This window comes from Rhinoraja longicauda, chromosome 39 (genome assembly GCF_053455715.1).
Source record: "Rhinoraja longicauda isolate Sanriku21f chromosome 39, sRhiLon1.1, whole genome shotgun sequence".
In the NCBI taxonomy this organism is placed as follows: Eukaryota; Metazoa; Chordata; class Chondrichthyes; order Rajiformes; family Arhynchobatidae; genus Rhinoraja; species Rhinoraja longicauda.
The window spans coordinates 12,097,414-12,109,560 of record NC_135991.1 but is presented as its reverse complement, the minus strand read 5'-3'; the positions used below and the strand labels follow the sequence as shown (position 1 = coordinate 12,109,560).

General features: G+C 44.5%; 1 protein-coding gene across 1 annotated transcript; it reads right to left on the bottom strand.

The window, feature by feature from the left end:
* Nucleotides 1–2,689: 2,689 nt before the first annotated feature.
* On the bottom strand, nucleotides 2,690–3,658 carry LOC144611214 (putative G-protein coupled receptor 139). The gene has a single exon (XM_078430263.1). The coding sequence runs from the start codon at nucleotides 3,656–3,658 to the stop codon at nucleotides 2,690–2,692; it is 969 nt and encodes a 322-aa protein (XP_078286389.1).
* Nucleotides 3,659–12,147: the final 8,489 nt, after the last annotated feature.

The window sequence follows — 12,147 nt, the reverse complement described above, 5'->3', positions numbered from 1 at the left end:
CTATGGTTCGCATAGGGTAGTGAGGGCGCTTGATAGCCGTATTAAAGATCTCTGGGATTGATGCAGATGCGGTTCTCCTGCTTATTTTTCTTAGTTGCGACGACCATTGTGGAAACACAATCAGACGGGTCAGCTACTTCGGCAATAACACCCATTGAGACCATGCGTTTGAGTTCATTGTATATTCTGTCACGCATGGCATGTGGAACCCGATGTGGCGCTCGGACCACAGGAGTGACGGCAGGATCCACAGTGATGCGATATTTGGCAGGCAGCGTGCCCAGTTCATCATCAAAGAGGTCTTTGTAATGCGACAGCAGCTGTTGAGTAGGCTCATCAGCGAGGCATAGTTTGTGGACCGCGTGGCCGAAAAACACCAGGCCTAGATCGCGGCATGCGTTGATACCGAGCAACGTCTCTGAATTTGTTGCAACAATGTAAAACAGCAGGGTGCGGGTCTGCTCCCAACAGTGACAACTTTGTTTTTGCTCTCTCCCCCATCTCTCCCCCATAAGCCCGAAGCGTTGAGGAGGCTTTATCAATACGCTCAGCAGCGCGAATTTTGTCGAACGCAGTTACTGACATAACGTTGACCTTCGCACCCGTGTCTACCTTGGCGAGTAGAGGCCTGCTATTTACAAACACAGTTACTGCAGGGTCAAGTAGCTTGTTAGACGGAGGGAAGAGGGAATGAATAACTAAACTGCTATCTGCACTGACGGAATAGAGCGCGGGGGCTGACCCCTGTGAATCGTGATCAGCGAATTCCTGGTGAAGCAGGTGCAAACTGGTCCTGGGAACATTAGCAGTCACACGAGAACGACAACACCTAGCGAAATGGTTCAACTTTTTACAGGAATTGCAAGTCTTTCCGGAAGAAGCACAGAACTGACGACCCTTCGCATGAACATAGTTGCAATTCAAACAGCGAGCATCAGGCGCGTTAGAGGGTCTGCGGGAGGAGAAGTCTGTAAGGTTAACGCTATGCTGCTGGCGTGGGTTGAAATGGACAGGAACAGCATGGGAAGCAGTAATCTCCGAAATACGGCAGGAGTGGATAGCCTGGTTTAGGGTCAACTCAGTGTTGCGAAGCAGCACAGCTCTCAGTTTGTCATCAAGCATGCCCCCTACCAACCTATCTCGAACATGTTCATCGGGTGGCAACGCACCAAATCGACAGCTCGCAGCCATGTGGCGGAGGTCACTAATGAACTGTTCAACCGGTTCATCAGCCCGCTGGAAACGAGCATAGAACTTTGTTCTTTCAATTATATGGTTCGAAGGCATCTGACACAGTTCCCTGAATTAGTTTAATAGAACCGCAGGGTCATCTATAGTCTCGGCAGGAGTGATTACCTGGTCGCCATCACCCACAACAGCAGGAGCAAAAACAAAGTTGTCAGCTCGGTTCATAGCCTCAGGACCCGCAAGGTTGTGTAAAACAGATGCACGCACATCAAGAGGGTCATTGCGATGAACAATGCGAGCATAATGAGTATAGTCACTCTCTAAAATGCGCCATCATTCAGCAATGTCTAAATCAAAAACCAGAAGGTCCGGGCGACGGCACGAATTAGCCATAATAGAGTAAAACAGGAGCAACTAAACAATGAAAATAAAACCCGATAAACACAGAGGAGTAGGTTCGAATCGACTGACACCATGTAATGAAGTGATCATACCACCGCTGTAATACAACACATGGCTTTTAATGCAACACTTACATCACAGGAGGTGCAGTATATTCCAGCTCCGAGCTGCTGCACCGACTGACTGACGCAGGCAAGTTCTTAATATATACAGCACATAATGGGCGGGACTACTACTAACAAACACTACGATTGGCTAGCATGCAATAGCCCATCTACATCACTACTAACAAACACTACGATTGGCTAGCATGCAATAGCCCATCTACAATGGCTTTTATGATGCATTTGCATGGGCACGTGGACAATCAAAGACTTGCGGGATTTGGATCATGCGTCAGCAGATGACATAAATATATCTTGACATCATGTTCGGCCAAGAAATGATGGGCCGAACTTATCTTTCCTGCGCTGTACATTTCCATATTCTATGCACAAATGCACCGGTCAGCGTAAAAAATATATGCCACAGTTCAGAATGCAGAATTATGATTTTTTTATTGCGTGCACCACGTTCAACCAAAAAGGATTGTTTTTGTAAATGCTATTGAAACAAAACCGTTAAATAATACATAAATGCAATCATTTCAAACTCACGTTCATGAGATAGGGCAAATGAGCATTTGCATCAGTTTGGTGATGACACTCATTCCTTCTCTCCCGAGTTACTCCAGCATTTTGTGTCTACCTTCGATTTAAAACAGCATCTGCAGGGGGGGGGGTTCCAACACTTTAAAATACACGTGGACAGGGTGCATGAATATGAATAATTATGATGAATGATGGGCAATCGCAGGCAAATGGGACTCACGTCGATGGAGCATGGAAGAGCTGAGCCCCAGGGCCAGATTCCGTGCTTTGTGACTCTGAATTCCGCAGGTATTCCGTAACTTGTCCTCACCGTGTACGTTTGCATTTAAAGGTTTGGGCAGTTTAACGGAGTACGATTAAAAAACTGAAATAAGTGAAAATGGGTGATAGATTGTCGGCGTGGATCGAAGGGTTAAAGAGCTTGTTTTTGATGTGTGTGTAGCATGACTTTATGAGCGAACAAGTGCACGAATTATCCTGAGTGGGAATTTCACCGCGTTCATCAGCTCCTGTCTGAATTTACTCTGGGTCGCCACGTATATACACGTGTTGGTGCAGGTACTGAGAAGCTGTAAGAACCCCGACGTGACGGTCGTGATATTGTAATAACCGGTGGGGGAGCCGTCATATCCGATCTTCGCAATACGCGTAAAGATGTAAAAGGCAGCTTGTGTTGCCCACAGCAATATGAAAGTGCCCGTGATACTAAAGAGTAAAACAATGGATTTCCTGCGGTTCTCCATCTCCGGGTCCTTGTCATTCTCTCCGTTGCTGCGGCCCCGGAGACCCCTGCGGACTCTGCTGGCCGCTACAATCCGCCTGACCGTCAGCACATTGATCAGAAGAATCAGAAAGAACGGGAGACAAGGGGTCAGAACGCGGTGTGTGACATCATATGCGATCCATGCAGACGACGTATAGAAGGTGGGTTTAGCGTAGCATTCCCAGGGGAGATTATCAAATTCGTAGCTAGGCTCCATCGTAAAACACCTGGGGATATTCTCCAAACAGCCCAGCACGACCACTGCCCCGATAACTACAGCCGCCGTTCTCTCGGTACAATATCTTATTTTCAGCTTCTCACAACAAATGGCCACAAACCGATCGAAGGTGAAGGCTACCGTCAGCCAGACAGAGACCACGGTGGTTGCAAAGACGAGGAATGTGATAGTCGTGCACACGGGAGTAATGTTCAGAAAAGAATACGGGAAATGAATTTGAATAGTCTTACGTAGAAACGGATCAGTGATGCCGACCAGGAGATCAGACGCTGCCATGGCCATCAGGTAGCGAGTGATGCATTTGCAGAGACCGCATTTACCTCGACAGAATATCACTATCGCCAAAAAGTTCACTGTGAAGGACAGAAGAGGTATTACTGACACAAGACCTGCACAAATGTATAACATATATAACATATAACAACTACAGCATGGAAACAGGCCTGTCCGGCCCTACCAGTCCACGCCGACCATTCTCCCTGACCTAGTCTTATCTGAGGAACATTGTCTGATTGGAAGGTTTTCAAACTTGGATGCGTTGACCAAATGATCTTTAGCCCCGACAAAGTACAGCGAGTGCGGCGTTTGGATCGCGGTGTCCACGCAACCCATCAAACACCAATGTATATTACGTTCACAGCTTTTAATTCCGTCCACATTCTTATCAACTGCCCTCCAGATTGCAGCATCCATCCACACTCAGGCCCGTATACAGTAGTGAGAGAACCATTAATAGGCAGGTCAACTGCACGTGGGAGGAAAGATGAGCGCAGCCAGGAATAGCGCGGAGTCGGAGGACGAACGATGAAACATTGCACATGTGGCACGGGAGGTAGAGATTGAACCTGCATCTCCGGAACTGTGCGACATCGGCAGTACTGACTGTGGCGCGGTGGCGAGGATGTAGAGAGAGTGACGCAGGCCAGGATAAACAACGGGCATGACGTACACACTGCGGTAGTTACACAAGGAAAATGGATGTCTGACCAAATTAAACAAATTAATTATTGGAACAGGAAAAAAATGTTTGTTTAAGGTCGGCAGCGACGGAATACTTCACCGAATGTCTCACAGCATGAACACGTACATGAAAATCAAAGACAAAACAAATTACCGAAAACAGCGACATTCGCTATGGTAGGGTAATATATATCTTCAATTCGATAGATCAATGGATATCCCATAGCTGTAAGACACAATTAACTGCTGTGGCTCAGTCAGTCCGTCATCGCCGCAGCTCTGTGGCCCTGCTTTCTGGTGCGCACCGAGATATACAGAGCGATAGGTCTCCAGCGACATGAACTCATATCTTCTGATCATCATTAGTGACACTCACGAAACAAACACCTTGCGTCACAGCCATTGACTGCGCCATGGGAGATGGCAAGCAAAGAAATTAACGATCGAGTAAAAAAAAAGCGGGTCGCTGAAAAGAGAGTCTGAATAACGGTCACAATCCGAAACGTCACCTCTACACGTTCTCCAAAAATGCTGCCTGACCCTCTGTTACACCAGTACTTCGCGTATGTTTCACTGAAAATAAGAATTCACGCTTTCCAATGAATGAATGATCCGTGACACTGGGTTATTTCATTTAATGTTGGTGTGATTTCGATGAATATCACCAGTGATCCCATCTACCTCTCCAGCTATCGTACCCCCCCCCCCAAAATAAATCATCATTCACATCACGGTGTCCCTGATATTGCAAGACAGATACTGAAATATTCGTTTGAATTTCCATTCGACATTTCTTCCTCACATTTTTGACCATGAATAGTGATGGTGATATAATGCTGCTTTCCCGCCCTGATAACCGTATCTGCTCCAACAGTCCCCGGTCCAGACGTGCTTCTCACACACTCCCTTCCTTCCATGAATCCCAGTTTCACTGAATATCGACCCTGAATGTCGACCCTGATTAAATATTCCTTTCGAATTCAATAACAAACATCCGCAGTTGCTGGTTTATACCAAAGATAAACACAAAACACGGGATTGCTAAGCGGCGCAATGTATATTTTATTATATGTTATGTAATGGCAGTTTTTATACCGTCTCAATGTCCAATTTCGATAGCCATTACTGCTCGGGATGGAGTGGAGGTATAGCGGATGCACACACCGCACTCTGAGATATCAAAAAACAAATCTTCCAAACGATGTTTCTTGACTAATTGGTCTTTATTAAAGTAGCACAAATCAAAAGAGTAATTCATAACTTTTTGTTCTTATGCACTGTTTCATCTGCAAACAATACAGTCGAGATCGTGTAGTCTTGTGGTCGTGGTTGTGGTCGTGTGGTTGTCTGGTTTAAAACTGTATTCTCTCCATCCTCCGAGACTAAACTGACCCCCAATCTCTGTGGCTCCGCTAGCTTCCTCAGATGTTGGCACTCCCCATTACGTATCAAATCACACCCACAAGCATGCAAAAAAAAAAGAACAGAAACTAGAAATATTAAACAAAGCCATAATATAATGATAGTAACCAATTTAAGCGTAAATGGCTTCTAAAAATCGGCCCTAATTGTTCTCCGTATACAACGAAGCAATTATCAATAGAACTTAAAGGGAGCTATAAAAGCTTACGGAGTTGCGACAGCATGTGATTTCTTCCTCTATGTCCGATCTGTTCATAGATATGGCGTAACAGCAATGTTGAAATGTGAAAGGTCTTCGAGAGAATAATAGAATGCTTAGCCTCTTCAGGCATCGCTAGTTTATTCAGGCGACCAGCTAGTCTCAGAAGTCTATCCAGTATCTGATCATGCCTGCATAAATGATTACTTCTTTTAACACCATTCTCACCAGCTTGTAATGTTGATAGCTCTTCCTTGTATCATTGTCTTTGACAGAAAGAGATAACTGCATTTTCTGCCTTAAAAAGATCACCAGGCCATAAGCACTGTCCCCGGTATGATGCCTTAAAGACTTGCATCTCTGTGTCAACTTTTTCTTTCAGGTTGTAAGGATCCGTTTCAAAGCTGCTCATAGCATCCCGAGTTTTGTCTTTCTCTTACGACTCCACTGCAAAAGCATTGTCTTTACGTTAAGAAACCAAGCTACCACAGCCTTCAAATTATTCCATGATGAGACATGGGTAAGTAACTAGTTTGTTGAATCCAGTGGATCCTTGATAATGGCGTTGACTGAGATGTCTTGCTTGATCGCAGGATCATTAGCACAGACATCAGTTTCTCGGATAAATCTTGGCAATTATCGGTCTGGTTTACAGAGGAACTCTGGCCCATTGATCCATCTCTTACTGCTTCAGAATCGGTTTGCTGTTAATCCTCTATAGGTTTCATATGCAGGATTGTCCTTGGTATTAACATACTTCCACCGATACATTAGTAGCATCCCTTACAAAAGTGTTCCTGTTTGCTACTAATGTTAGGAAGTGTTTGTTTCCATTGTTGATGTACTTAAGCACTGTCATGCTATCAGTCCAGAAGGTAGATTCCTCCAGCTTAAGCTGCAGTTCTTTTTGCAGCAAAATGTTAATTCTGACAGCTAAGACTGCGGCTGCAAGCTCCATTCTGGGAATTGTCATTTGCTTCATTGGTGCCACTCTGGCATTTCCCATTAAGAATGCAGCATGTACTTCATTGTTATCAGTTTCCAGTGTCAGATATGAAACAGTACCGTAACCATTTTCACGTGCGTCAGGAAAATGATGCAGCTGTGCAAATTTGATTCGACCAAAGTTTGTAGGCTTCATACACCGGTCCACTCTGAACGAGATCTTGTCGAGATCTACTAACCACTCTGTCCATCGCTGAGAGAAGATTTGCGTTGTACTCTCATCCCATTCAAATTTCTTCTTGCAGAGATCTTGTAAAAAAAATTACTTCGCTGGTAGTGCAAATGGTGCAAGAAATCCCAAAGGGTCGTAAACAGAACCAATCATGGACACGATTCTCCGTCTTGTACATGGTCGTTCCTGAATCGAAATTCTGAACTTGAACACATCTGTTTCAACGCACCAGTGCAATCGGAGTGCTCTCTCCATGGGCAGATTGTCCTTATCCAAGTCCAACTCCCGAGTCTCCTTAGCTCTGTCCTCCGGTGGAATAGTTTCCAGTACAGCACGGCTGTTGCTGATCCATTTCGTTAGCCTGAACCCTCCCTTATTGCAAAGGGAAGTCAAATGTTTGACCATTTGAATCGCTTCTTCTTCCGTCGTCATAGATTTTAAACAACCGTCCACATAGAAATTGCTCTTTAATGTGTTTGTCACCTCTTCTGAAAAATAAGCTTTATTATCCTCAGCGATTTTCCTCAATGCGAAGTTTGCACAACTCGGCGATGACACTGCTCCGCAGAGATGTACCTTCATCCTATATTCAACGAAATCTTGTTGTGCATTACCGTCTGGCCACCATAGGAATCGCAAGTAGTCAACATGTTTTTCCGAGACCTTGACCTGATAAAACATTGCTTTGATATCTGTCATCAAGGCTGCCGTCTCTTGTCTGAATTTGATAAGAACTCAGATGAGTGAGTTCGTTAAGTCTGGACCCTGTAACAGCTGACAGTTAAGTGATTTACCGTTGAAAAGCGCAGCACAGTCGAAGACTACTCTTGAGGTTCCCTTCTTTGAATGATACACACCATGATGTGGGATATACCAAAGTTCTCCTTCACTTCTATTCAGCTGGTCTCCCGGCACTATTTCTGCATTACCATTATTAATCATTTCCGAGAGGAAAGATGTATATTCATCATGAAATTGAGTATTCTTACCAAACTTGCGTTTCAGATTCTGAATACGTTGTTCTGCAATGCATCGGTTATTCGGCAGACTAAGACCTTCTTGTTTAAAGGGTAGATCCAGGCAATAGTGACCTTCTATCATCTTCACTGAGCGACCCATAATTTCCAACAATTTCACTTCTTCTCTGGAAATTTCTTCTGATTCCTTGCCGGCTCTTTCATTGAAGTCGTTATTACATTGCTTAGTCAACAACTCCTCTAGGTTTACAATAGATATCCGGTTGACAGCAGCAGCAGTATAATTATTCCCTTTTCTGCCTTTATTATTCTTTCTCGGGAGCCACAGATAACCCATCCGAGTATGGTTTTCACAGCAAACGGACCACCTTCTTGACTGGTAATAACCCTTCTAGGTTCTAATGCTTCAAACGCATTCGTTCCGATAAGTAGGTCAATACTTTAGTTTATTTTGGGTAATTTTACATCCTTCAAGTAAGGCCACTTTTCCAAGTCCTCTTGCATAGGTATGTTCGAATGAGAGACGGGTATAGTCTCTTGTGTAAACACATCAGATATCTGTATAAAGTTGTCTCCCTCCAGACTAGCTATCTCCATGCTTGTGATATGATAACTATCGTAGTGTTTCGGACCATTTATGGTGTTCAAGGGAAACTTAACCTTTTCTCCTGTAATATCCAGTTTTCACATCAAGCTTTCTGTGCATAAGGTAGCGGAACTTCCACTGTCAAAAAAGGCATATGTTTGCAACACTGTATTCCCTTCACTGCTTCTTACCTGTACTGGCAGGATGGCGAAAGTACAGGCTTCTAACCCGGCCCCAATATGTGCAGTTAACTGAGGGGGGGGCAACAACGTCACTCGTGGCCGGCTTCTCCGTTTGTTCCACTTGCTCCGGCATCGCGTCTGTATTCCTCTGTTCGGTGTGAAGCAATTCAGGATGATCTTGTTTACATATGTTACAAATTATCTTATTCCTGCAGTCCTTGACCATATGTCCTTTCTTCAGACATCCAAAGCAGATTCCTTTCTCCTTCAAGAAGTCAATCTTTTTTTTATCATCCCGTTTCTTGAATTTCCGACACCATCTTATAGTATGGCCAACTTCATTATACGAAAAGCAAAACCCTTGCGGTTTAACGGTAGATACCTCTTCTTTCACTCCGCCCTTCTTTTCTACAGGTATTATGGTGGCAGAAAAACTGCTTTCCTTAGGTCCTGGTCTTCCCCTGCCCTTAGTAAATGTAGAGCCTTTAACAGTTGCTGATTTAGGATCTTGAATATTCCCATAGCGTAGGCTTGACATTAACCGTACTACTCTTTCCATGAAATTCACCAGGTCAGGAAGCATGGCCTCTCCATCGTCAACCTCCTGTATCAGGCCTGCTTTGTCTCCCCATTTCTCTCTGAGCCTATAGGGCAGTTTCAGGACGATAGCCTTCGTATTACTAACAACGTTCATCACTTCCATGTGGCTGCCATTTCTCATGGAATCACAACAACCACTGAGAAACATTGCAAACTCATGCAACGCCTTCACATCCTCCGCCTTAATAACTGGCCAAGCATAGGCCTTTTTCATGTATGCGTTAGCAATCTTCTGTTTGTCACCAAAATGCTCTTCAAGCAATCTTCTTGCCTTTCGATAGCCCGCATCCACAGGCAAATATCGGCAACTCCTAACAAGCTGCTTCGCGTATCCACTCGTGTATTGGTCCAGAAATCGCAGACGATCTCTGAAACACGTGGTTTTCATTTCCACTCCTTATTCGAACGCCGCTATGAAAGTCTCATATTGTAAGGGATCACCATCATAATGAGGAATTTCCATTGGGGGTAAGGTAGCAGAAAGATTTTGTTGGACCATGAGCTCGCTGAGTCTTGTTTGGTTCCTTACTAATTCGTAGACCTCATTTTGAGGTCCCTGGCTTGTTTCAGGGCGATCCTGGTAAACTCTGTCATGGGCCCCATAGTCAGTTGTCTGTCTCTGTCTGGGTGTAGGATGCTGACGAGCGGGCCTCTGAAAAGAGTATTGGGTTGGCTCATCCCGAGCCGTAACAGGCATCCCAAAGGTAAGTTGCTTCGGTCTAGCACCCAGTTGCTTTCTTAAAGTTTCGTCGACCATCCACTTACTCAGTGCCAGTTCGGCGTCACGAGACCAGGCTGGCCCTGGGTGTGGGTTGGCCTCAGCCTTTGGTTCCAACTTAGTAGCTCCTTCTTGGATTAAGGAACCATTCTTCTGGGAAACTCTCGAGCTGGCCTTAGACCTTCGGCCTTCCAATACGTCCCTCCTTACCTTTGCAGCTGCCAGCTTTGTGGCTATTTCCAGCCGTTCCCTCTCTCTCTTCAGCTGTTCTGCTTGTCTTTTCAGTTGCACTTCTTGTCTCTCAGCCTCTCTCTTCAGCTGTTCTTCTTGTCTTTTCAGCTGTTCTTCTTGTCTCACAGCCTCTCTCTTCAGCTGTTCTTCTTGTGCCCCAATCTCATATTTTTTCTCTAAGGCGGCAGCTTCTAGCGAGAGAGCAGCCATCTCAGTTTCAGCTTCAATTTGACGGAGACCCTCGTAGCTCAACTGGCTACAGAACTGTATTTACATCTAGATCTTCACGTTGAGACGTTTGAGACACTATCCGGAGGTGTAATCACTTCTTCCACCTCTACACCTTGTTGCAGCGCACCTTCCACTGTCGAGTGCGATGTTTGAGCCATGGATTTAGACATCCATTTCTCCACGTCAGTCACGAAACCATCAAAAATATTTTCCCTCTCTTGGAACCACTGAGTGTGCCATTCGAGTTGTCCTTCTGGTAATTGCAAACACAATTTCGAGTGTTGTTTTTCTCCAACCTCGGTGAAGGTTAAGCAGGTGATCCATATTAGATCGTACAGTGTGCGCATTCCCATCTGATTCCATCAGTTCCTTCTGATATTCAATCGATTTGATGACCTTCCTCCACAGCTTGTCTCTCTCCTTCTGGCATTTTTCCAGATAGGCCGCCAGACCCTTTTCCGAAAGTTGAATGTCTCTTTTTTCATATCTTCTTGCCTTTTGCTCCACATTGCCCTCCGGTGGCAGTTCTTCGTACTTACCTGACGGAAGATCCATGATAATTGGTGCTGATCACTATGCTCCAGCAATACCAGAAGAATTCAAAACAGAATGAGCCTTTTTTCAAAACACATCATTAATTTCAAGGCTGAAAGTCTTCGGCAAGCACCTATGGCAAACAATCGCTGGCTGAGCACTTTATCTTTCAGAAGTCCATAGCATCATTAATTTCAAGGTCATGCTCAGCGAGTTGGGCTTCCTTATCTCGTCGTAGCAAAACAAGCTTCTTGTATCAAATAGTACTTCTGCAGAAATGTCCCACAGGCTTTTAAGTTTTTAAAAACTTCTTAACTTCAAATTACGACTAAGCATTCGTCTACTCACGGTACCCGGTCAATTAAGTCTTCAATCTTCCGAGGATCCAGGTGTCGACCGTGTCAATTTGCCTTCGACCGGCAGGTTCTTTGTTCCAGGATTTCAGCCCCAATCTCTGGCAGAGATTCAGCTTCCTCTTCAATTCCACTGTAGAATTGGATTTTGCTTGAAGAACAGGTCTTTCTTAAATTCCTTTTACTTTAGTCCATACAGAGCAAGTTCTTTACTCTATTTCCTTCAGAGCAAGTTCTTTACTCTAATGCAATGGCAGTTTCTATACCATCTCGAAACCCCACTTCGATAGCCATTACTTCTCGGGGATGAAATGCAGTTATAGCTTACGCACACGTCGCACCCTGATATGACAAAACGAATCTTCCAAACTTCATTTCTTCATTAATTGGTTTTATTAAAGTAACGCCAATCATAGAGTAATTCATCAGTATCCGTACTTTATCAATTGTTTCTTCTTCAAACAATAACTAGAAATCTTGCAGTTATTAACGTATGGTTCTTACAAATATAGCTGGTGCGAGCGCATGTGGCTAAAGAACTGTATGCTCACCATCCTCCGAGTCTAAACTGACCCACAACCTCTGTCGACACGCTAGCCACCTCCCATCTAGACACTCCCCATTACGCATTAAGTCACACCCACAAGCAGGCAAAAAGGACATAAACTAGAAACGTTAAAACATAGCCACAACACAACGACAGTAATTGAATTAAGCATAATGGCTCCTACAGAAT